Here is a 27841-nt window from a genome sequence, read left to right as displayed (position 1 = left end):
CAGTTTCTTTCACAACCTCTAGAAAGCCATTGGACTACAGTAAAAAGGATCCTCTAATATCTCAAAGGCTCACTGTATCATGGTCTTCTTCTTAAGTCAATCTCTATTCTCATTCCTCTTTATCAAAGCATTCTTTGATGTTCACTAGGGTGTTGACCCTTATGACATAAAGTCTACTTCTGGCTCTTGCATATATCTAGGCACAAAAGGAAAGTACATAAGTCTTGCCAACACTAAATCTGAAGCATAAAAAAAAATATCAACAAAAGCCTTGTGATGCAATTTATTCCTGCCATAAACCAGTTGTTGGCTTACTTACAAAACCTCTTCACACTTGTCAGATTTCTACATCTCAGGGACAAACTACAAGTTGTAGGCAGACCATGCCTTTGAAAGACAGATAACTTAATAAGTGTCTGAAAAATAGGAATCAAATTGATAATAAATTGTAGAATATTAAGACTTAATTAATAGTGAGTGGTTATCTATAGTTATCACTTGTCATTGTTGAAAACCTTTTTAAAATCTTTATAGTAACCAGAGACAATTTTAAAATTATTCTAGAGACACAGGGATTAACTTGCTACTCCATTTATTTTAAGTGTGTTCTAATAATATGTCCAAAATGCGTGTGGACCCAAAAATTATTGTAGATAAATAATGTTTGTGAATTCCAACTATCCTTCTTTTATATGCACCATTGACATCACTAGCAGTTTAAACATAAGATCCGCTTTATCGGAAGTGACTCATGACAATGAGAGAAAAGCAATTTAAACTGTTCAATCTTAAAGTCAGATGATTGATTTTGAAATAAGTGATTAAAACCATACAAAAGCACTTTATTCACCCACCTTAAAAAAATCCCAATATCGACATTATCTGATGACTGCCATGTGGCATACAATTAAAATGAGAAAACACCCAAAACCATACATATGAAACTGATAATAAAGTCAAGGACGGAAACTGAAACTAATTGCTTAAGGGAAACGAAATTGAAACTAGTTTTTGCTCTTATCATGGAAGCAAATACAAGGCAAAGACTATCCGTTTAGGCAGAACTTAAAAGTACACAGGAAAAAACACTAAGCTAATATCAAAAGGTTCACACTCTCCTCTCCTCTCTCCATTCCTGGTAAGCACTAAAGTAGTTAGGCCTTCTCTTTGACTTTTATTGCTTTCATTCACATATCACATTGTTCAACTTTGGCCAATCTCGTATCTACAATTTTACAGAGCTTCTCACACAGTGTAGTGCTGCTGGATGGTATCAATGTCCAAACCTTTTAGCTTCACCACAGACTCAACATGCCCTTTCAGTGTGTGCAGCTCGCGAAGCCTTGCAACTTCGGCTCTTCTCTTGGCCTGCTCGGCAATCTCAGAGAGTTCCCTGTAACTGCTCTTCTCGTTGAAAATACCAGAACTCTCTGGTGGTTGAAGTCCATGTAGAGTCCTCTGAGCGTGTGCCCATTGAGCTTCCCTCTCCTCTTTTCCGTAGTCTTTCTTGGTGGTGAAGGCAGTCTTGTTGTCTAGGAGATTGTTCCAAGCCTTGCCACTCAATATGTAGCGGATGGCAAATTTCATCACGTCGAGTGGAATATAGAAGACAATACTGTAGAGCCAGATTACTCCTGCCCAACCCCAACCAATTCCCTGTACCTTTGCAAATCCCCAGTTGGCATATACTGCTATTAATGTAGCAATCAGCTGAGCAATGAGGAAAGCAATGACTAATAGGGCTCCAGGGCGTTCAAGAAACGACCAACCACGAGAACGGGTCACAAATATCAAAGCCTGGCTAACTATACTGACTTGAAGATACAAAGCAGACATCATTTCATCATGATTCAGGTGCCTAACTCCAAATTTGTCAGGGAAGAATTTATTTTCTTTAATTGCCCAGAAGAATATTACGGTCATCAGAGCTAAATAACCTCCAAGAACAATCCCAGTAGCAAATATTTCATTCAATTTCCAGCTATCGGGTAAGGGAGATGGAACCACCCTATCTTTTGAAATTGTCATGATTGTTCCATCATTAAGAATGGCAATAATCAAGACCATGAAAGGTGAGAAGTCAAATTTCCATATCAGTGCAATGAACATGAAGCCAAACACTATACGGATAGTGATAGATACTGCATAGATCGTGTAGTTTTTCATCCTTTGGAAAATAGCCCTACTAGTTAAGACTGCACTGATGATAACACTCAATCCAGGTTCTGTGAGGACAATATCAGAAGCACCTCTTGCGGCATCCGTAGCATCGGCAACAGCGATTCCAATATCGGCCTTCTTCAAAGCTGGAGCATCGTTGACACCATCTCCAGTCATTCCACAAATGTGTTTCCTTTCTTGCAACTTCTTTACAATTTCATATTTGTGCTCTGTGGGTATAAATAGGATATGGTAAGCAGAGAAATAGAAAGTAATCTCATAGAAAGTAAAGGGGGGAAATCATCACGGTGAAAATGGTTCTGCACGAACCTGGAAATACCCCAGCAAATCCATCTGCCTTCTCAATCAGCTCTTCAACTGGAAGTGCAGCAATACTCGCATCTTTGTCTTGTCCAAGCAAGGTAGCAGATGGGTACATATTAGTTCCCATCCCAAGTCTCCTCCCAGTCTCCTTTGCTATGGCAAGTTGATCACCTTAAAAACAGAACAAAAGTACAGATATTAACTTGAGGATGCCTTGATAACAAATTATTATTACATATAACAGTCTGTGATTGAAAAAAAATGGAGGAGATGAGAGGGGAATGGATGAGAGTAGTTACCAGTAATCATCTTAACATTGACACCAAGATGAAGAGCTCTCCGAATAGTTTCAGCACTGTCATGCCTAGGTGGGTCAAACAGTGACAACAAACCAACAAACTGCCAAGGACCACCAGCACTTTCTTTAGTTTTCTCAGGAACCTCCTACAGAAGTAGAAGTAGCACAGAAGACCAAGGGATCAGTGAAAAGAAATATAATTTTCAAGACAAACTTCAAACGTGAATCCTAGCTATAAAATACCTGTCTAGAAACAGCAAGAGAACGAAGACCTCTCTCTGCAAACTTGTCAATAATAGCATGGATGTTCCGCTTTGCATCTTCCCTAAGGTTACACAGGTTCATGATCTGTTCACAACAAAAATAAGTTCATATTGGTACATAACTAGAAATCTCACAAGTATAATAAACAATTAGAATCATCGGCTTACCTGCTCTGGAGCACCTTTGCTTGCACGGTGCCAATTTCCATTGCTATCAATGTAAGTCAAGGCAGTTCTCTTATCCACGGGATTGAATGGTAAGAAATGAATCTCTCTTACTCCAGCCCTTGCCTGCACAGGGCAAATATGTGTTCGAGAATTCAGTCATATAAACATTTTTCTAACAGCGTGCCAAGCTACAGCAATTGATGCAATTTTATGGAGAAGTTACCTCTTTTGGATCAGCTAGAGTTCCAACAATGGCGGCATCTATGGCATCCTGGTTTTCAATCCTGGAAGCCCTTGCAGCAAGAAGCATAACATGTTCCTTGTCCACACCCTTTTCAAAGACCTCAATCAAGTTCTTGTCAACACTCAGCTTGTTAAGTGTAAGTGTACCAGTCTTGTCACTGCAAAGTACATCCATACCAGCCATTTCTTCAATAGCAGTCATACGCTTGGTAATAGCTCCTTGCTGAGAGAGCCTGTGTGAACCAATGGCCATAGTTACAGACAACACAGTGGGCATAGCAATAGGAATTCCTCCGATCAAAAGGACCAAAAGGTTGTCAATTCCGTCTCTGTACTTGCGGTGCTGAATTGGGTACATGACTATGATCTCAGCCAACATACCAACTGCAATGGAACAGATACAGAAGTTTCCAATTGCGGTAAGCACCTTCTGGAAATGTCCAACTTGGTTTGTACTGTCCACAAGGTGAGCTGCTTTCCCGAAAAATGTGTGGACACCAGTTGCAATGACAACAGCTTCAATTTCACCTTGTTTACAAGTTGAGCCAGAGAAAACTTCTTGCCCAGGACTTCTAGTCACAGGAAGTGATTCTCCAGTCAAAGCAGACTGATCAATCTTTAAAGGATCACCTTCAAGAAGACGAGCATCAGCTGGAACAATATCACCTAGTTTGATGCTGATGATGTCTCCAGGGACTAAAATTGCAGCTTCCTGCTCAGACCATTTACCATCCCTAAGAACCTGCAAAAGTGTGACAATTTTGAGTCAGTCCTTAAACCAAGCTTGTTACTTCTAAATATGCCTAAACAGTTCAATAGCATATAAACATGGAGCAAAACAATAAACTCAGGGCTTATAAACCATTTAGTTATGTTTTTCAACAAATGACATATATAACCGGTGATTGCAACACTTGCAAACCATTCATTAAAAACATATTCTCTTAATAACAGACACAAAATTCAATTTCTATCAACTGATTTATATGCCTACTTAATTACTTGGTGCAGAACCGACACAACTCAATTTATTACCTTTGTCTTAGGAGCAAGACCAGCCATAAGGGCTGCAGCGGCATTACCAGCATTATTTTCTTCAATGAAACTGATAGTGGAGTTGATCACCAACAAGCAAACAATACCGACAAAATCTTGCCAATCCGGAGGCTTTCCGTCACCATTTGCAAGACCAATTGCCATCAAAGCTGCAGCTTCCATGACCCATGACAGAGGATTCCACATGAACCCAAGAAACTTGAGAACCTTGCTTTCCTGTATTATTAAATTATCACCAATCAGCAATTGCATCAGTAATTGTATATTTTCAACATGTTAACCATTAATTAATGTATCATAGGAAAGGAACCTTTTTCTCCTCTAGCTTGTTTGGTCCAAATATCTGAAGCCGATTGGCTCCTTCCTCCGAGGACAAACCTTCTTTGGTACATTTCAATTGCTCAAACACTTCCTCAACGGGAATATGTTCCTACAAATTAACAAACAAATCTTATTAAAAAATCTGATTCTTTCCTACATTCTAATACATGACATTACATTGTCACTAGCATAATTGAGTAGCTCCTTTATTACAATTTAGCAATCTTATGTTCCTTTTTCTCTTTCAAAGCTTCATGAATGCAATTGTTTCTTCCATTTGTTCATTTTTCTGTTCTTAGTATGTCATCCTTAGTTGAAAAAATATTTATCAAGAGAAAAACCATTTTTTTACAAAAAAATTTAAAAACCCAGAAGCCAAATCAAACAGATCCATTTAAAAAAACCAAAACCCAATCAATTAAAAGCTATACATAAATTTCTACTACTTCCCTAAGAAAAATTTATGGAAACATTTCAAACGGATTCATTTTTAGTGTTTGTCAAAAGAAGAAAATATAATAATATTTTCAATACTAATAATTAGAACTATGTACTGGTACTTTAGCTTACAACCGTTGAATCAAAAAGATAAAAAGCAAGTGGTGGTGGTCACGTAGATCAAACGCCAACAACCAATCACAAAAAGCGTTGACTAACGCGATTATGCTTACCACCGCCCAAAACCAAACAGTGTCTTACATCACAAGAGAGACCCTTACAACCAGCAACCCATGTGTGACACCTTGTACTAGTTGCTTTCACATCTTAGGCCCCGTTTGTTTACATTATTATACACTAAAAATCATTTTTTGTTACCACAATAAATTGCCCAAGAAGATACATCATACACACTTCACTAATATCTGATCCATTAGACCGATATTAGTAAAAAAACACATATTTTTTTAATTGTAAAAAAATAAAAAATAATTTTTTAATCACAAAACGGAACCAGTTCCCAAAGAAAGAGTAAAGGACAAACTTCCATTAAGAAAGCAACAGTGTTTATTGAAAATTGTACACAAGAGGTTGAAGCTAAGGGCAAAATGGACAAAACGAAAAAGAAATGGACCCTATTGTGTCAGAAAAAAAGGATCGTAAAAATCATAAATGTGTGAGAGTTACTATGAAAACCGTTTATCAGTTAATGGAAAAATAACCTGAATTTTTTTAAAAGAAAAAAGTACCACGGAAGAGTACTTAAATAAAATTCCCTACTGCCAAACAAGGCGCAGACACAGAAAGAGACAGAGCCGATTAGACATGGTAGAAAATAAATAACACAGATATAAAAATAACAATAATTAAAATTCAAATAATAAAATATATATAAAAGTGTATTGAATACGTTAACCTAACCTAACTGTGTCAATCACGTTTGTTTAGATCCACTGAATCGCTGGAAAATTAAATTAAAAAAATAAAAACTTATTTTAGACTATAATTTAGTATCATCTGCGCACAATTGCAGAGACTAATTACAGAAGAAGAAAATTGATCTGTTTGGTATAATTGGTTAATAAGTTATGCAAATGAAAGAAAAATTGAGTATGAAGTGGTTAGGTGAGGGATTATACCAGATCAACGGTCTCGTTCTTGATTTCTTCGAGGGTGATGGATTTGTTGGCCGCCATGAGGAGAGGATGAAGATGGGTGGAAATTGGGGAGAATCAGTGGAGAGAAAGAGAAAAAGGGTTCATGAGGAAGAAAATTGAGGAGAGAAAGTGGAAATTGCAATATGAGAGGATTTTGAGAGCTGCGGAGAAGTCTCTCTTTATAGTACTCACAACAACTGAATGGAGAGAGAGAGAAGAGAGAGAGAGTTTAATTTTGTGATGTTGACTATGATTATACATTGGACTTCGAAACCCACTTACTACCGTTTTATTTTGTTTTACAAAAAGGCCCTTGTTAGGGTTTTTATTTTGAAAATAGCCCCTTGACTAGGTTTTTATTTTATTCACAATACCTATTAGGTCTTTTGTTTTAGAGATGGGTCACCAATCAAGTGGTTACTCGTCATTTAATTATTATTATTATCGTCTATTGTTTTAGAGTTCAATTTTTAGAGAGAAAAATTGAAGTTAAAAATATATGATAAATGAGAAGGGATGTGGCACACATAGTCTAGTCATTGCGGTGGAACAAATGTTTTAGTAAATTTTATAATAATAGTAAGCTTTTAAAAAATAAAATCCAAGATCAATGAAAATAAATACGTAGAAAAGAACATGTCATATAAGGATCTGTCACATATATTTGCTCTACTATCAATTGATCTAATTTAATGAAATAATTTAATATTTTTTAAATTTTATATAATATGTATACCCGCTCAATGTATTAAGTTAATATAAATTTATTCAAATGATTATTTTGGTACAAAAATCCAAAGAAAAAAAGATTAACCAGTTATCCTAATACGTATAGGGATCGAGGCTCCATTTTAATCATCAACTAAAATGACATCTAACTCATTTGACATGAGATTCGGAAGAATGAGAAATTCATTATTGTTTAAAGTAATATTATAATTGGTTATCCAATCTGCACCACGATTTCCTTTTCTCTAAGCAAGGTTGAATTTGATGTGTCAATTCCTTTGAGTCATCCTTATAATTCTACGTACTAAAGTTAGAAGGTTTTCCTCGTCCACAGTATCCTATCCTGATTAACCCTATATATTAAGACTTTACAGTCATTCTCAACCACCAGATTTTTAATTATCTAATGTCAACCTATATCAATCTCATGTAACATCGCATACGTCTCTGTAGTAAGAGTTTCACACAGACCAATTTTTCGTGCATGTCTCTTATCCAATTTCTGAATAAGACCCTGAATAAGCCTCTGCATCATGTTATGGAAGTAGACTTCTTACAGGCGCCGTCACAATTGAGTTTAATCCAATTATCCTTCGGTCGATCCCATTGGATATGCTTGATTCCTGGCTCCGATAACCTAACATTTCCCTTCACACGACCAATTATCTCGATTTTCTTTACAAGATGCTTGATTGGTCCAATCGGGTTATCAGGTCGCTGAAAGCCTTTTTTAAAAACGAGCTTTCTTCTTCCACTTCCATAAATACCAACAAGAGATCATAAATATTGACCTCTAGTGGTCTTTGTGTGAATTCGTGATATTTCCTTTAAGATTGTAAGCCATTCAATTCCTGCTAGACAAAGAGTAAAAGTGAGTCATTTTTATTATAAGATACAAGTCTAATCCAAACATGTGTTGCATCGAGGCAATATCGAATCACGTGAATTAAGTTTCGTTCTTTAGTTGTACACCAATTGCGATAGTAGTTGCATGTCTCTACTATTCGGTTATTTTGTTGCTTGTCTTATCACATTCATCTGCGTTTTTATTTTGATTCGTTTAGTCTCTTTCATGACTGCATTTCTCATGTTTAGCATGCATAAAACCTTGGTTAGATTTGATATTGATCTAAATGCTCTTTGATAAATAGCATATGATAGTGAAATGAAATCACCTTGTGTTTAGAAAAAATTTGATTCAAGGTAAAATCTCAAAAAACTTTTGAAATTTTGAAATTTTGAGATTTTACAAGATTGATTCGAATCAGACATTTTTACATTTATTTTTTGATTCTGATCAAATTTGACAGTAGCTCAAGTCAGCAATTTGATCTTGATCAGATTTTTCACTTGATCCTAATCATTTTCCTGGAACAGATTTTGTTTGATTTGATTCGAATCATAATTTGTACATGTTTCGAATCAGTTTCATTTTTCACAAATCATGTTTGATTTGATTCGAATCAAACTTTCAACATGATCTGAATCGAATTATTTTGCCTAAAAATTATGTCACTTCTAGGCCATTTGATTCGAATCACTTTTTGTTCTTGATTTGAATCAAAAGGCTTGTGATTCGAATCATGTGTTTTCTGATCCGAATCAACTAGCATATTTTTCAAAAATTAGGTATTTCTTTCATTTCACCTCACTTTTGCTCATTTGATTCAAATCATATTTTTCTTGATTCGAATCTAACTACCTTTTTTCATCCATTTTGTATGCTTCATCTTAAGCACATACAAATCATCTTATATCATCATTCAAACACAACATACATCATTCTGTTAAGATTTTTCAGTGTGATTTTGTGTGAAAATCAATTTCCTCTGTTTTGAGTGTTCAAAGTCTTGCTATAAACTTCTCACGTCTTCAACTTCAATTGAGTTAAGATCTTGATAACTAGAGTTCTGAGATTGATTGAATGAGGCACGTACTTAAAACTAACCGTTCTTGGAGATCTTGTTGAGTTTTCAGGTTGTTAACAAGAAAGAGAAATTATCAATGGTGGTGACAAATTCCATTGAAAAGAAGTAGGTTATTCTCTCCAGCATTACCTTAGTAGTAACTGAGTGGAAGGCTACAGATAAGGCGAAGTTCTTCTCGAATCTTCAGACAATATCGCCGCTCAAGAAATCGGTAGGATCAAGGGGTTGATAGCTACACACAAAGGCTTGGAGCAGAATTTATGTTATTGGAATGTTTAAGAAACGTATTCGAGTAAAGATTACGTAGAAGAGTTTGATAAGTTTGCTAGATACAAGTTAGGATCCAAATTAGGAGATTTATTTTCTCAGCTGTAAATTGTGGATTGGTGATTGTATGAACTTTTGGAAATATTTTTCAAATAATAAGGAACTATGCAGGTTCCAATGGGAAACCATTGAAGAGTGCATATAGGCCAGGCAAGGACGAATGTCGAAACACTATAAATCATAGTGTCATCTCTCTAACTCTACTCTTGCATTTATATTCGTAGTGATTGCATGCTAGATTTTTCAATACCATCTTATTATATCATTTTTTTCTTAGCGATTAATTACATAAAGCTTAGGTTTTGTTGAAATTGGACAACTAGTCAAGCTAGTATTGTGATTGATAAATCTGAAAACGAATTGAATTTAGAAATCCACATTGAATCAATTGTGTACACTTCTTATGACTACACAACTTGAATCAATTCATACCAAACGTTGCAGTTTATAACTTTGATATTTGTGAAACGAACTGTGTGTCTGCTTGATCATAATCGATTGTATAATTTTTATTTTCGTTTCAAACCTTCCGCACTCAACTCAGTTTTTGAAAACACTCTAATTTTAGAAAACGGCAGTTGCATTTTTTAATTTGGGTATATTCACCCCTCTAGACCGTTTTTCTACTTTCATATTCACACCCAACATTGCAATTCTTAGATATAGTTGGATCCATTTATGACCCTGATAATTTGTCAATAGTCTCTCATAAATCATAAGCCACATAAAAATTTGAATATGATGCGGAACTACGACAAAACTACGCATTAAAATGTTTATAATATTATTCATATTAGTATCGAGTTTAAGATTTGATTGACTAAATTAGAAGAGAAATTAAAATAAAAGTAATAAATTCTTTTATTAATAATTAATATTATTCTATTTTATTTTTTATGATAGATAACTAATATATCTTCATCGTCGTAGTATTTGTTTTTAAAGTATCTTTCAATAAAAATACTTTTACAAAAATATGATTAATATAATTAAAAATATGTAGATAGTCCATAAAATAATGTTTTTAAAGTTTTACATTTAGAGACAATAAAATATTTATATTCCATTTTCCCCTTTTTATTTTTTTTATTTTGACCTGCATAAAAAAAATTAATATTTTGACTCGCTTAACTTTTTTTAATTTATGCATTATTTATGTTTGTATTAAGCATTCATCTAGATTTGTGATTTAAAAACAACAATTTGCATAAAGGCATAGAAAATCCACCCTCCTTTTCTTTTAACTTTAGTATAACACTAAATTATACTGCCTCTCAAAAGTATTTGGTCAAACTCGGCCTCTAATAATTTAATATTTATCCCAAATAAATTTAGATTTTATATTATTATTTTTTATAAAAACCAAAGAAAATTCATTACAAAGTCTTTGTGGCGTAGAGAATGCTATAAACAGAAAACAAACAAACAATTTATTATATTATTTACTTGTGAATACTCGAAATTTTTAACTAAACATCAAATAGAAAATTTCATTTTTAATCTCTTAACTTTATATTAATGCAGTAGAGTCTATCCCAAGATTCATATAACAAATCATGACGGAACATCATGTCACATGGTTCATGAGAGCTTTTCATGCATCAAAAACTATGTGAACCACTATTTTACTTTAAACATAAATACAAAATAAAATATATTAAAACAAAAGTAATTTAAATAATAGTGTTTAAATAATACAACTGATAATTAAAATCCTACAAAGATAGTATAAAGGACCACAAAACAATATTAATTTTGCAAAACTGTCTTAGACTAAGGTGAACAAAACGACATGTGATCCACCCAAATATTTCCCATACTTTTCATATAAAAATAAACAATTTTTCCAAGGCTATAATAATTTCTAAAAAAGTTCATGAAATTTGAAGGATTTCTTTTAAAATTTAACCAATATTGGAAATTAGGAATATTTATTTTTTACTAATTACAAACATTACAAACATGACTATATTTATTCATTTTTATGGTGATTTAAAAAACCAAAGAATTTGAAACCCAAAATAAATAAATTAATTTACTTAATTAATTTCATGCACTCTCATATATATATATATATATATATATATATATATATATATATATATATATATATATATATATATATATATATATATATATATATATATATATATATATATATATATATATATATATTATTTCTTCCACTTCCTTGTAAAAAATGTAGGAGTTGAAAATTAGTTCCACATTATGGGGGGAAAAGATTTTTTTTCTTTTTATTTGAACACCCCGTGGACCACATGTATTAAGTGAAATGGATCATGGATATCATTCCTTATAGGTGAAAATAATCATTTTGTAAAGGTCCAATGTATAATTTCCTTATACACGACATGGATTCTTCCATGAAGGTCTAGCGCATAATTGTCTTATAGGAGGCAATGATCCTTCTGTGAAGGTCCGACGTATAATTATCTTATATGTGACAATGATCCTTCCGTGAAGGTTCAATATATAATTTTCTTATAGGTGAAAATGATCCTTCTATGAAGGTTCTACGTATAATTTTCTTATAGGCGACAAAGATTCTTCAGTGGAGGTCCAACATATAATTATCTCATAGGCAACAAGGATCCTTTAGTGAAGGTCCAACGTATAATTTCCTTATAGGTGACAAGAATCCTTCATTAAAGGTCCAATGTATAATTGACCATAATATCATATAGTTTAGAAGACAATGTGCCTCATTAAAAACTTTGACCTTGCAGTGGAAAAAGTATGTCCTTACCTTTAATACCTTAAAAACTAAATCTTTGATAGGATTCATACATTGGTGGGCTAAGACATTCACCTTATTAAACAGAAAATATTTAAATTATTAACTATAATAATATCTTAAATTACTTGAGTTTCAGGTTCTAGGAAAAAGTCTTTTGTTTAATTATTCAAGCTTACAAGCGTCGTGCGATAGCTTGTGGTATATTTGATATGAAACTTCCTAATTAGGTAGAAACTTTTCCAACCGAGTAGGTGTGACCACTGATCTAAGTATTAGGCCTCCTTCTTACATTTCCCTTGGGACCACCTTCAAATTGTATCTTCTGGTTGCTCTCTATTTGGCAGAGAATTTTTTGATATGGGTGTCATACCCCAAAGTTTTCCCTCCTTTTTTGCTTTTCATCTAACCTATGACTTAAGATCCATCTATCCTCATCCATGTCTCATTCATGTGCATCATTCATTCACAACTAACATTTGCTAACAAGTATCATATATTCAAAGTTTATGGTTGATAAAACCAGGGTTTTAGCTTGAAGATTATGGCATTGCTCATCATGTGGGTTGAAACCTTAATTGATTGATTATTTGGGACCTTGACTCTTGAAGTTTACACCATCACATTCATTTGGGCATCCAAACCCTAATTCTTGACTATGCTCCTATGGGATCTTGTGTTTTACCTTTTGTGCATGGGCTTGGCCTCTAAACCCTAATTGGTGGGCCCATGGTTTGAGGTTTTGCTTATGAATCTTTGTGTTTGGGTTGAAACCCTAATCATTGATCTTGAGGTTGGTAAACCTTATGGCTTAATTTGAAAGGTTAGTAACCCTAAGTTGGTTCATGACATTGATAGATTATTTGTGATTGATTGCTTCTTGGTTTGAGATCTTGGTTGATACATAGCTTGGATCTTTGACCTAGCTAAACCCTAGTTCATAGCTTGCCATGTAATTGGTCTAAGGTATGCTTGCATTGATTGTACGTTCTCATGGTCCATTCATGATCCAAGTCTCATTGCATTCACATATCATTCATGGGTCATCATTTGATCCAAGGCTCATTCCATGTGTTAAAGTTCAAGTTTTCTAGTCCGATTGATTCAAAATTTCATTGCCTATTTTGTTTTAAGAATTCATCTAATTCATTTGTTCATATTGAATTTGGGACTGGTCCTTGGATTTCAATTTTCATTCATTCAAAGCATTTGTTTCAAAATTGATTTCATCTGAATCCAAGTTTGTTTCATGTGTTTCATAAAGATCATTTTACATTGTCCATAACACAATACATTAAAAAGTCTACAAAGAAATTACATTTTTACATAAGTTAACTTTTGATCAACTGTTGATTTTTTTATCAACCAGTTGACCAAAGTCAACTCATATCTTTTCTATACCTAAAACCTTAATCTCCATCTTCTTCTTCAAATTAGAATCTCCTTTGCATTGTCCTTCACTTGCAAAACAAAAAAATTCAAAAAACAAAAACACTTCAAGCATTTAACACATTTTCATTTTACCAAACCAATTAACATTCCACACAAAATAAATTCAGCATGTAGCATGTGCATATGAAATTCAGTTCCAAAAACATTTTCAAAAACCAACACCTTTTCAAGTATATACCATATATAACATTACCATTACAAAATATGCATTTCCACATACCACATACATGGATCATTGCAAATCTCAACCATTAATAGTCATTGTTTCATGATCATTTCATACATTAACAAATTCATCTTCAAGCCATTCCCATTAATCTAAAACCTAAATTTCATTTTTAAACCAAATTAATTCCATTTCAAACTAACCTTCAAATTTTAATTCATTTCATTTCAATTACAATTCAATCACCATTGTCATTCATTACATAATCATGAGAATGTATATTACATGAAAAAAATACAAATTTGGGCAACTTTGACCAAGTGTTGACTTTGGTCAACATTTGACTTTTTGGTCAACTTTGACCAAAGTCAACTCAATTACTAGGAAACCTAAAACACTAAGTTCTAAGCCTTATTTCTAATCCAAAATTCAAGTTTGATGTCATGTGTACATGATGCTCCAAATTCAAATCTTGAGGCCATCATCTTGCATTGCTCATGCATCATTACTACATGTTCATGGCATGCAAGAGATTTCATGAACCTAGCAAAACAATGATCATAAAACAACACATAACCAAAGCCAGAACTTGCAACTTATGCTAAACAGTTCTGCAGCATACCCAAAACAATATATATGCAGCAAAGCATACAACTCAATACCTGCTGCAACCACCTTACAGAATTCCCAATGAAGAACCACAAGACATGCATATGAAAGAGGCCAACTTCTATGCCAATGACTATCTTCGGGAATGCCTCAAATCAACACACTCATAGAGACCCATTTGATGATCTTGTTCTAGAAAAGAGCATCAGTACTGAAGCTAGCAGAAATATATCCGAATGTATCGCACGCTCGAACATACAATAGAGTCGCCATCCAAATTTATTTATCCTCAAAGGGAAGGGAAAACATCGATAAAACCCGGGGGGAAGAGATATGCTGGGTAAGGAAGTCGGTTATGCAAGGGGAAGTTATTAGCACCCCAAACATCAATGGTACTCCATGGGAACCGTTTTTATTGGTCTCACTCGAATAGGTGTGATATCTAAGATTACTCGCAAAAGAATGGGAAAAGGAAAGAAATAGATAAAGTGCTCGGTGAGGATTAGGGCCCTCATGCCTACGTATCCTCATAGTGTAATGAGGAATTTAGAGCTCCGTAGTTCAGAGAACTAGTGGTAGGAGGTGAACAGAATTGTGATCAAGGTATGGTTTGAACCAAAGAATAGGTTTTGAACTCCAACAAGGGTGAAAAGATGAACCCAAGAGTAAGGTGGTTATTATCAATACATGGAATAGCAGGCCGCCACTATAAGGTAAAACCTAAAAGGAAGGAATTAAGTGTTTGAGGTTGTAGCCCAAACATCTCTTGGTTCACAAGGTGACGCAAGAAGGAGCACAAAGATGTAGTGTGTTTGGCTCAAAGGTAACTGGTATATCATAGAGAGTGAATGAAGGTAGAATGTGGATGTATCATGGAGATGAACGGAATGAAGTGACCAAAGTCACATAATTGAATATTTGGTGATAAGTGACTGAAGAAATATTGTTTGAAATCAAAAGGTGAAATTGTATTGGAATCCATAAGAGGAATGAAATTCATACCGTAGAGGGAAATGGCTCTAACCGCTACGTGGACCAGCAGACCGCCACTATAGGATGTTTAGCCAAAAAAGAAGGAATTAAATGTTTGAGGTTGTAGCCCAAATAACTTTAGGTAGAAATGCGGATTACATTAGGTGTCCTAAAAGGGTGTATATGGAATTCCAAAGAAAGTGCACTTCGATATCAATGAAGTAATGTGTCACTGGGTGAACGATTTATGATCGAAGGTAGGTGATGAATAATGAAAGATATGAATGGTTCCCTAAGGTGGAAGAAGGAATAATTAGGAGTATGCTCTCCAAGGATTCGCATCCTTGTGCCTACGTATTCTCATCGTGCAATGAGAAAATTAGAGCAATCGTAGTTCGGAATCACGAGAATAGAAAGAGAGAGACGTTTGTCTAAGCAACGGGGGCTCACAAGACAAACACCAATTCAAGGACTGATTGCCATGAAATGAGGAGAGAGATATTTGTCTGAGCCACAGGGCTCACAAGACAAACACTAATTCAAAGAATGATTGCAGTACTGTAGTACAAAGAATAGTATCACTTGTTAGGGACACAAACAGTTCGAGATCAATTAAGAATAATATCTTGGATCCAAGAAGGAGATAGACTCTTAACCAAAGAGCGAAGGTAGGCATTTACCAATACGTGGACCAACAGGCCGCCACTATAAGGTAAAGCCAAAAAGAAAGATTGAAGTAAATGTTTGGGGTTGTAGCCCAAACAACTCTCGATTGATGAGATGGAATGTCGTTAAGACGTTCCAATAGGATAGACAAGGAGTCCAAGAAGAAGTATGATTGATCTCAAAAGATGGTATTGATTGCATGAATGAAGAATGATTGATTGATAAATAGGGTAAATTAATAAATAAGATAGGAATAGATAAGATAGCTTGCGAAGAATCTGAATTCTCCTGCCTACGTACCCTCATTGTGCAATGAGGAAATCAGAGCATTCATAGTTCAGCCCACTAGGGCTAAAAACAAGGATTGTTGGCAAAAGAATAGTGATAAAATGATTGAATTTTAAATTATATAGAATGGAGAGTAGAAAGAGTGGAACAGACTTGATAGTTATTTGATAAGAATCATAATAAAGTCTATGAGTAAAGGTGTATACGATAAGCAACGAGCCAAATGTCTCACACCCAAAGATATCCAGAATGAGTGTAGGAAATCTCCAGTCTCATTCCTTCTTTACTACTTAAGGCTCGTGGCATGTAACTCTCGTCTTAACTTTCAAGTGGAGAGAGGAGAATCTTTGTTGTTTATTATATTGATGAAGACCTTATCAATCGTTCGATTCGAATTGCACTAAAGTCTATGAATAGAGGTGAATACGATGAGCGTTGGGTCATACGTCCCATACCCAAAGATACTCAGAATGGGGGTAGGAATACTCCAGTCCCACTCCTTCTCTATTGCTTAAGGCTCGTATCGTACAACTTGATTCATGATTGATAAGTTGTTGATGTAGTCCTTGCTTATTGCATCGCTTTATAGTGAGAGAGACTTGCCAATCGTGTGATTAGAGTTGTGCTGAAGTCTAGGAATAGAGGTGAATACGATGAGCGTTGGGTCATACATCCCATACCCAAAGATACTCAGAATGGGGGTATGAATACTTCAGTCCCACTCCTTCTCTATTACTTAAGGCTCATGCCACACAATCCCAATTTTGATTTAACAAAATCTTGTAGTTTCCACCTTTGATTGCTTGTATAATCCGCTGCTTGGTATGACTGAGGATACCTTGATCGAGAATCTGACTTGAGGTTTCGAGCTCCACGGCTTAGAGAAAAAAGTCTTATTAAGTGACCAAGGGTCTTTTGGTCACTCAACTAGACTGTGGGATTATACAGGTTCAAATGATTTAGTTGGTCAAAATTGCTTTTGATCAATTTAATCATGGGTTTATTTTGGTTTAGGGAACTAGGTTAATCCTAAACTAGAAGTTAGTAATTGTTAGAAACTATCCTAAGGGATCATGCATTGGTTGATTGAAGTTGATAAAACCTATGTTAAAATCCTAGGGGAGCATGTGCATGTTAATCAAAATCTTGATCAAAATTCTAGGTACAAGCCCTAAGGGAGCATACAAATGTTAGGAATTGATTAAATCCTAATTTCAAGTTCTAGTCCTAAGGGGTCATGTTATAAAAATGGATAAAATGCCTAAAATTACTCCTAAAGGGCAAAATGGTCATTTACAAAATATGTCCAAATATTAGCACAAATCAAATTCTAGTCAATGTTTAACCATATCCTAAAATTGATTAAATCCTAAAGATTGATTTTAATCCATTTGTATAGAAATTACATTATATCCTAAATTTAATCAAAAATCTAATTATTTCTAATTAATTCTAATTATCAAACTAGTGTTCTAAAAGTCAAGGTTCTAATTTCAACATTAATCTAATTAACCTAAGCTACCTAATTAAACCAATTAACAAGATTAGAAATCAATTAAAAAAAATAAAACAAAATTGATCTAGGAGGTGTAACTCATGAAAAGGGGTTAGAAATTGAATTTTGGTGTGTGGGCTTAAGCCAAACCCACTGCTGGATTATTGTTGGCCAGGGGGTGCACCCACAAAACAGGGTGAAGAATAACAGAATGGATATGGGCTTTCAGTTAAGCCCAAAATCATATTGACCATTGGCTACTGGGGGTGTATGAGAAACGGTGGTGTGTGAATCAAAATTATTGGGCTTGGAAGAAGCCAAGCCCATTAAGATGAACCCATGGATACTATTAACTTGTCCAAGTCAAAAAGGTTTGAAAACACACAAGCGCACGCTAATCTCTGTCTCACTCACAACTTATTTCACCGGTCGACCTCCATAGGACACCGTGTCGGCGGTTGCCACCGGCGACGGTGGTATGCCTGAACCAAAGTGGAGGCCACCATCTGGCGCGCAACACTACGCTGATGCCAGATTTGGGAATGGATTGGTGAAATTCCTTCAGGATAAGCTGAATCGAAGGATTCCATTTGAAGAACCCTAAATCAATCTAAGAAAATTAAATGGAAACCTAAGAGAATCAACGTCTACAACCTTAGGGCTTGGATCCCTCTCCCTAAATTCTACAATCTAGTAACCTCAGAAGTGCGAAAAGGCAATGATTAGAGAGTTACTCACCGAATAAGTAGGCCGGAAATATGTCAGGTGAGTTTCTGATTCCTTTTCTTTGCTTTCTTAGACGCAATTCGTTCTCTTCTCTATCTTCTTTCTTCTTCTTCTGGAAATTTGGAGTGATGAACAGTGAGGGATATGGTTTAGCTCAAGCAATTTGAAGCTTTAATGGCTTATGGGAGAAACGAGCTTTGAGTGAGTGGTGAGGGAGAGATTTTGCAGAGTGAGAGTGTGAGTTTGAAGGTGATGACCAAAGTGTTGAAATGATGATGATAATCGTGTTTAAATAGGGGTTAGGTTTGGATTAGAGATAGGTTTGGGAATTGGTTTGGAGTCTGTTAGATGAGGTTTGGAGTTAGTTAGCATTGGCTCACTGAGTTAGTAGTTAACTCAGTTAGTTAGTTGTTTTGGACTCAGTTAGTTAGGATGAGTGAACCTGAATTTGTTTCCCTTTTACTGGTTATGACATGTTGGCTTAAGTGGAATTGATCTTAACATGAATGATGGCCTGCTGAACAGGTTCACCTCTTAACACCAAATTTCTTAATGGACTAGTTTAGGCAGTGTTATGTTTGAATTGCAATTACATGGAACTAGGTTAGTCACCTGTTGAAACTGTTGCAGGTTATGACAATTTGTAGGTTTAGATTAATGGTTGGCTTGTATAACCTGTCAAATTCCAAATCTGTTGAACTCCATCTATGCATAATGCTTGTGATGTCCATTGTTGTTAGCACTTGTATATATTGAGTTAGTAGGTTAACTTGTTAATTCATGTTATTATTGATTAGAAATTGAACTGTTAGTACACTCCCTGTTATATTGCAATGGTTTAAGTGTGGTGTAAAAAAATGTGATAACTTAATGCTTGGTGTTTGATGACTTGCAGGATATTATGGTCATGATTGCTGCACCATTGGACTCAAGTTGCAGGTAGCTTTCAAGTGAATGAATTCTGCAAGCAAAGCAATGTCAATGCTATAGGTGATTGTTGATGATAATGACCTGGTATGCCAATGCACTTCATGCTGGTTTAGGTGTTTATCAATGATATCCTTGTCCTACTGTCCACTATGTTGCTCTTTGCAGGTCTAGTATTTGCTTTGCAGGTTTTGTTTTGTTTTGGGTAGCATAGCTTCTAGATTTAACATTGCATTTCCCCATTGGTTTTGACATGCAATAGACCCTGACTTGGACAGTTTTGCAGCATGACTTTACCTTGGTTCCGTGGCATATTTCCTGTTTCAGGATCTTATCTCATGGCTTAGATGTTTGCACCACTATGATTTGGTAATTTTGCAGCATGTGTGCCTTTTGCATTGCTAGCATCCATTCTGATTTTGTAACATCTCTTACCTTGGGTTTGCTTCCTATTTTTGCTAAGTCTGGGCTTGTGGATGCAGGACTGCTCATGAACCTTGTTATTGTGGCTTTGTGTTAGCTGCCAGACAGGCTATGATGCTGCTGTTGTATTATGGCATGTGTAATGTCTAGTTAGCTAAGGTATGTCAAATTAAGTTAGGTATTGTGAACTGGTTTTGGTTAATTAGTTTGGATTTTTTTGGCATTGTTTTGCAACTGGTTCAGCTGGGACCTTGGTACTTGAACTGCATGTTTTATCTCTATTGATCCATTATCATGCTACATTGGCCTGCTCATGGTCCTGTTGTACTGTTGTAGGTTTGGCTTGGGTATCCTTACAGTATTTCTTCATGATGCAGGGCAATAAGGATTTTATACAAGACCATTGTAATATGGTAGTGTAAACAAGGTCTGCTGATGTTTATTTTCCACTAAATTGTTTTGGATGGTTGGACAGGGTGTTTGTTTTGACATGCACATGAGCTGCAGGTTGTTGTTGTGTGCAACATTGGCTTGTGAAATGCTGTTGATTCCAGGCTGAAGTCAAGTGTGTCCACTGTAGGTTTTAGGGGGAGTTTCCTTGTGACATTGAATGTTGGAAATACCCAAATGGAATTACTCCTACAACCCTGGTACCCAAGAGACATTCCACACTGGTCCTCTACATTCTCCTATTCAGTTTGAGAAGTCCAACAGCATTGCCACTAACAGGTGATGGCTTTAATGTGATCCAAGGTTTATGAGGTTTGACATGGATTGAGTTATGGCTGGTTGCAGGTTGCAGGTGGTCCATTGGATTGTTGCTTGCAGCATATGCTGGTTGAATTATAGGTCCAGGTTTGGTTCATTGCATCCTACTGTTGTTCAGGTTTGGTGAACTGCAATTTGTTTGTTGCAGTTGTAGGCTACAGGCTCATGTTTGGTCACAAGTATGTTTGATCTGCTTGTAGCATTCTAAAGAGGTCTTGCATTTATTCTACTGCAGGCGAGGCATTGTTTCACATGGTTCATGGTTTTGTAGCCTAGATCAAATCATTTGTTCTAACTTCAGTCATCATGCCATGATCTTATGGAGTTCAGGTTTTGATTTAGCTTGGAGTTTGATTTTGGCTGCGGCAGGAAGGTGTGTCAATGTGAGTTCAAAACCAAAGTCCATGTGTATTGATTTGCCAAATTAGTCATGTAGGTGCCATATTTGATCATGTGATTAGGGTATTTGGTTATTGGTGAATGCATGACCAGTTTAGCAAGGTAAAGATTGGTTGTCAACGAAAGAGATCCAAGTCATGGTATAGTGGTCATGAATATGAAAATAAGCTAAGTTACTTGGAAATGAAGAAACAAGGGAAACCACAACCAACATGGCTATTAGATGATGAATCAAGGCAAAGTAGGTTAGATTAGGTCTTAGGTGGTAAAAAAAAGGGTGAGTTGACTTTGGTCAAAGTTGACCAAAAAGTCAACTATTGACCAAAGTCAACACTTGGCCAAAGATGTCAAAATTTGTGTTTTTCATGTAATGATTAATGTAGTAGATTATAATGGATTATGATAGATTGAAGTGGATTTGAAATTAGTTTGAAGTGGATTGAAATAGGTCTCCAAATTGGCTTTGTTTTTGCACATGTATGCTTTATTTTGAAATGTAATAAACATGACTTGACTTGACTTATAGATGGTATGAACCTATTAGCAAAGTTTATGAATAAAGCTAGGACTTGATGGGATAAGGTTAAAGCTTGAATGAAACCCCATCCATGAATCAATAAACATAATCTCCAATTGGATAGGTTTTAGTTATTTGGACAGACAAAGCCATGAATGCACCCACAATCCATGTATAGAACAACAAGGCATTGAGACTAAGATGGATTGGATTCAAGACCAATGACCAAGTGAAACCAAACCAACATGGACCAAATACTTGAAGTGATCAAGTGAAGAGACAAGGATGGAGCCAAGCATAGAAGCCATGGGGCCATAGGTTTGAACCAAGGCAAAAGAACAAGGATTAAGATGGTACTGTCGCAACCTGAAAAATACAGTGCGAAAAAAAACAACCGGCGAAAGAAAAAGACAGAAGAGTCGCCACCGTGCGTTATTCATCCCAAAGGAGGGAAAGGAAACGCTCGAAGTAAACCTGAAAAAGGAAAGGACAAGACGGGGTCTCGCAACCAAATCTTGGGTTCGGGAGTCGGTTATGCGAAGGGAAGGTATTAGCACCCCTACGCATCCGTAGTACTCTACGGGATCCACTTTTGTAGTTCTTGTCTAAAGGGTGTGGGTTTATCTTGTGCTGTTTACCAAAAAAAACAAAAAAGGGTTAAATGAAAATGACTCGCGCGGATGTTGCATCCACTGCATACGTATCTCATATGAATATGAGAATCAGAGTCTTCGTAGCTCGGCTGACCTATGGGTTGGGGGGATGTGTGCTCGCTAAGACATCGCGTCTTATGCCTACGTATCTCATCTGGAATGAGAATCAGAGCAAGCCGTAGTTCGGCTAACTACGGGGTTATGGATTGGGTTTTGGACGAACGACGTCACTACGCAATCTACCGGATGCTCGACCTTTGGAGACTTACTCGCCTGTAGTAGAAGGAGTAAACGTGTTGCTTTGGATTTTAGGGTTTGGGATGCTCGAGGGCAAACAGGCAGTCCTTGACGAAGGAACCGCGCTAGATGTGGGGATATGAATACAAAACACAAAACATGTATCTCAAAGTAAAATGCCACCAAGGGGCCCAAACATTGCCTCCTATCGAGGTCTTCCAGCTAAGAAAGCGATAAAGTACGAGAAAAGAAAAAAATTACCACACGGATAAAGATCCGAAGTTACAGCAATTAAAGGATTAGCAACCCTGAGATCTCTCCAGCTGATTGGAGAGCTTGATTGAAATTGAGTTGCACCCGTGAGGTTTACAAGTTGAGTTCCCTTCAGGGTTTGGAGGCTGCTCTGAGTTCTCTGTCAGGTCTTCTCTCACTATCTTTTTCCTCAGGGTTTTGTTCCAAGGAAACCTCAGAGTGTTTTGTCTCTCCTCAAAATCCCCCTTTGTTCTGTCTTCTTTCTCTCACTATCTTTTTCCTCAGGGTTTCTCCCAGTGTAACTCCAAGTGTAACTCCTAGTGTAACTCCAAGTGTAACTCCCAGTGTAACTCCAAGTGTGTTTTCCTCTACTGAAACTTCAGTATTTATAGACTGATTTTCGTGGGTAGTGGGCTCAAATGAGGGAGACCCAAGTCCAAAATAATTTGTTATATTTTATTTATTTATTTTATTTATTTATTTATTTAATTAATTTTTTTTTCTTTTTTTGTTTTTTTTGTTTTTTGTTTTTCCAGGAAAAATGAAGGGTAAATTTTGGGGTATTACAGCTGCCCCTATTCAATCAACTGGAGACCCGGAAAGAAGATGGCAGCTGCTTTCGTGCTTTCGAGGTATCAAGGGATTGAATACAATAAAAGCCCAAAAATTTGCACTGAAGTGAAGTGAAGTAACAATGTCTGTCAGAATCGGCAAAGAGGTGGTCTTGAAAGAAGAATCCGTCTGGTACGGTGAAAGTCAGTCTGAATACCGAAAAAGAATGTTAACTTGGATACCAAAATAAATGGTAACACAGAAATAACCATGGCCTGAATGCCGCTCATCAGTCTGAATACTGGAAATGACTTCGATCTGAACATCGGAAAATTGGCCTGAATGCCACAAGTTGCATCGACCTGAACGTCGGAAACTTCTTCGATCTGAACATCGGAAAGACTTGGCCTGAATGCCACTTCGATCTGAATATCAGGAAAACTGGCATGAATGCCACTTCGATCTGAATATCGGAACACTGGCCTGAATGCCACAAGTCGCATCGACCTGACCGTCGGAAACTTCTTCAATCTGAACATCGGAACACTGGCCTGAATGCCACTTCGGTCTGGATACCGGAAAACTGGCCTGAATGCCACTTCGGTCTGGATACCGGAAAAATGGCCTGAATGCCACTCCGATATGAATATCGGAAAACTGGCCTGAACACCACAAGTCGCATCGACCTGACCGTCGGCAACTTCTTCGATCTGAACATCGGAACACTGACCTGAATGCCACTTCGGTCTGGATACCGGAAAACTGGCCTGAATGCCACTTCGGTCTGGATACCGGAAAACTGGCCTGAATGCCACTTCGGTCTGGATACCGGAAAACTTCATGTCTGTCAGCATTGGCAGAAATAGGGAATGATAACAGAGGCGGCGCATGGGTCAATGACACTTGCTGGGGATAACAAAGGTAAGTCATGAACAATCTTCAGTCTGAGTACTGGAAACAACTTCTAGCTTATCACTTGGGATACCGAGAATGTTTTATGCTTACATGCGTATGTTTGAATTTTTCAATGGCGTAATGCTCCATGAAAATGGAAATGCTACGCGATTTGGAAGGATGCAATGCAATATGATTCTACATGCAGGGATGTGAAATGCTGGGTAGAATGCCAAGCTGAGGCAAGGGGATCTACTGGGGAAATGATCACCATCTTCTGGACCCTGGCAAGGCTGTTGGAGATGCACATCGCAAAGAACTCTGTAGGGAGATGACTAGCCATGCGGTGTTCTGGCCATACCGAGACTCTGATCGGGGAAAGAATGGCATTGGAAGCCTGCTGCTGAGGAAAGCTACAATGGTTCTGGCAACCACGATTTGCGAGAGATGACTCAGCAGGGGAAGCAAACACTGATACGGTACCGAGGTTCTGCTTCAAGGAAAGAAACCATGGATCTGGCATTGGGATTATCGATCTGGCATCGAACTCTAAGGAGCAGCCACTTCTGCTGGGAAGATAAAGTCTGGCACTGTCAACCCCGTTGGGGATATGTAGTCTGGTACTATCAACTCTACTGGGGAGTGTATGTCCTGAAACAACCGCTTGGGGAAGTACGGTGGTGAGAAATTGCTGGGGATTGAAGAATCCAACGCTCTGATCAGCTCTACAGGGATAAGACACCGAATTTGTCTGTTGGTGACTTCACTGGGGAAGATATTCACGATCATCTGCAGGGAATTTTAAGGAAATGCCCCGAGGGTATCTGTTCTGAATAGACGATCCAAAGTACTTAAAATTTACAGCAATTTTAAATGTTTATTAAGCATGTACCTGTAAAGCCCTTATGTGTCATGATGCAATGTTTATCAAAAATTCGGACGTCATTTTTGCAAACAAAACAGTAAAATGAAAATGAAAACAGAGATATACTGAATAACATGATTTTATTGATTGAATGGCCTCTGAATAGGCATTTACATTAAGAAGCAATCCCTGGAAAGAGGTAATCGCACAATAGATAAAAACAGAAATTAATCTAATGGCAATATGAAATGGATTTCTATTGGGTTCCAATTCTGCTATGACTTGCCCGTCTTCAAGATCCTCCAGATGATCAGCTTTCTGAAAGAGTGATTGGACTGTTTCCTATCCTTCAAAAATTTCCAATCATTGGCACGAGATGAGATTCAGAACGACTCAGAACGCAGTCATTCGCTTAATCCCTAACTTTTGCCTGGATCGCCCTTTTCGGGTTTTCGATCCACCGGGATACCCATTTTTGCCTAAGTTGCCTTTTCAGGTTTTCAACTTACCGGGTGTACAATCTTTTTTTTATTTTTGTCCCTAATTTTTGCCCGAACCCTTTCATTTTCTTGGTTCGCCGGGACGCCCATTTTTGCCTGGACTACTCTTTTTTACTGTCCAGCGGGTCTATTTTATGCGAAGTATTTTTTAACTGCGTCTGAGTTCACAGGGGAAGTGAAGTTTTCACCATCCATAGTTGCAAGCATTAAAGCGCCACCATCAAAAACCTTGGTGACAATATGTAACACCCCAAAATTTGCCCTCCTCATTCATGCATTCATTTAGCATTTCATATTGCATTTCATCATGTCAATCAGAATTAGATCCAAAAAATAATAAATAAATAAATAAATAAATAAATTAATAAAAAAAAATTAATTAATTAATTAATTAATTAAATAATTAAATAAATAAAATATAATAAAAAATTTTGGACTTGGGTCTCTCTCATTTGAGCCCACAAAACCATGAAATTCAGTCTATAAATACCAAGGCTTCACTTGAGAGAACACAGACAGAGGAGGAGAAGAAGGGAGAGAAGCAAAATACCCTGAGGAAAAAGATAGTGAGAGAAGACCTAACGGAGTTCAGAGTAGCCTCCAAACCCCGAAGGGAACTCAGCTACACAGAATCGCCTCTGCCTCACATAAACCCTGAAGATTGTTTTGTAAACCTCACGGGTGCAACTCAATTTCAATCAAGCTCTCCAATCAGGTTTGCCATTATTCCCATTACCTTTGCCCATGGGTTTAATATGTATATGAATGTATAAACAATGCCTTGAATGTTTAACCGTTTAATTTTTGAGTGTATGCCACAGGGTTTGAGTTTTTTCTGAAACCATACTGTTGTTCATGAAAAAATGCTTATGGTGTTTCACTAACCCTTTTGTTGAATTTTTGTGAGGGCTCACATGACTTTTGCAGGGATAACTTGCGTGGTTTCCCACTTTATTTGTGGGATAACCCCTGGAGGTTCATTCCGATTACCTGTACTGACTCACTTTTCTTTGATGGCATTAGCTTGGAAGGATCTCAGGGTTTCTTACTCCTCTAATTGCTGTTACTTCGGATCTTTATCCGCGTGGTACTTTTACATTTTTCCCGCATTTTACTGCTTTCCTAGCTGGAAGACCTCGATAGGAGGCAACGTTTGAGCCCCTTGGTGGCATTTTACTTTGAGATACATGTTTTGTGTTTTGTATTCATATCCCTGCAGGTAGCGCGGTTCCTTCGACAAGGACTGCCTTTTTTCCCTCGAGCATCCCAAACCCGAAAACCCAAAGCAACACGCTAACTCCTTCTACTACAGGCGAGTAAGTCTCCAAAGGTCGAGCATCCGGTAGATTGCGTAGTAACGTCGTTCGTCCAAAACCCAATCCATAACCCCGTAGTTAGCCGAACTACGTTTTGCTCTGATTCTCAGGCCAGATGAGATACGTAGGCATAAGACGCGATGTCTTAGCGAGCACACATCCCCCAACCCATAGGTCAGCCGAGCTACGAAGACTCTGATTCTCATATTCAGATGAGATACGTATGCAGTGGATGCGACATCCGCGCGAGTCATTTTCATTTAACCCTTTTTTTTTGGTAAACAGCACAAGATAAACTCACACCCTTTAGACAAAAAACACAAAAGTGGATCCCGTAGAGTACTACGGATGCGTAGGGGTGCTAATACCTTCCCTTCGCATAACCGACTCCCGAACCCAAGATTTGGTTGCGAGACCCCGTCTTGTCCTTTCCTTTTTCAGGTTTACTTCGAGCGTTTCCTTTCCCTCCCTTGGGATAAATAACGCACGGTGGCGACTCTTCTGTCTTTTTCTTTCGCCGGTTGTTTTTTTTTCGCACTGTATTTTTCAGGTTGCGACAGCTGGCGACTCTGCTGGGGAGCCGGTTTCCCTAAGCGAGTCCCTCCTAGCTTTTGTAGTTTGTTTATTGGGTGTTCATGCTTTTGTACGGTTATTTATTTACCTGCTTTACCTTATTGCATTGTGTACATATCATTGCTTTATCTGTTGGCTGGCTATGGCTGCTTGGTGATCTTTGTGAGATGAGTTCTATACCCGAACTCGAGTGCACTTAGGATAGGAGAATGGCATAGTCCTGTCGACTTGTGTGGAGTTATTCCTTAGCGAGTTGACTTGCAAGCCCATTCACTTGGTGGAGGTCATGTTGAGATCAATAATGTCACATAAGTAAGTTGTGGTTAGACATTACTTGTTCCAATATAGACCTAAGAAGCCAAGGACCTTAGTTTACCAAACCCATCTTGGCCTATTCGTAGGACATAGTGCGAAAGTCGTTCAA

The 27841-nt window shown here is 36.9% G+C and overlaps 1 protein-coding gene across 1 annotated transcript; it reads right to left on the bottom strand.

The window, feature by feature from the left end:
• Nucleotides 1-821: 821 nt before the first annotated feature.
• On the bottom strand, nt 822-6654 carry LOC127135039 (plasma membrane ATPase 4). Its single transcript, XM_051061855.1, has 9 exons — nt 6411-6654; nt 4823-4942; nt 4492-4728; nt 3437-4198; nt 3214-3336; nt 3026-3130; nt 2784-2928; nt 2491-2655; nt 822-2390 (listed from the first exon to the last, which is right to left on the bottom strand). The coding sequence occupies exons 1-9, from the start codon at nt 6465-6467 to the stop codon at nt 1246-1248; spliced, it is 2859 nt and encodes a 952-aa protein (XP_050917812.1). The 5' UTR covers nt 6468-6654; the 3' UTR covers nt 822-1245.
• Nucleotides 6655-27841: the final 21187 nt, after the last annotated feature.

The sequence above is a fragment of the Lathyrus oleraceus genome, chromosome 4 (assembly GCF_024323335.1).
Source record: "Lathyrus oleraceus cultivar Zhongwan6 chromosome 4, CAAS_Psat_ZW6_1.0, whole genome shotgun sequence".
NCBI lineage: Eukaryota > Viridiplantae > Streptophyta > Magnoliopsida > Fabales > Fabaceae > Lathyrus > Lathyrus oleraceus.
Note: the sequence above shows the minus strand (reverse complement) of the source record. Positions and strands in the feature narration are given on the sequence as shown.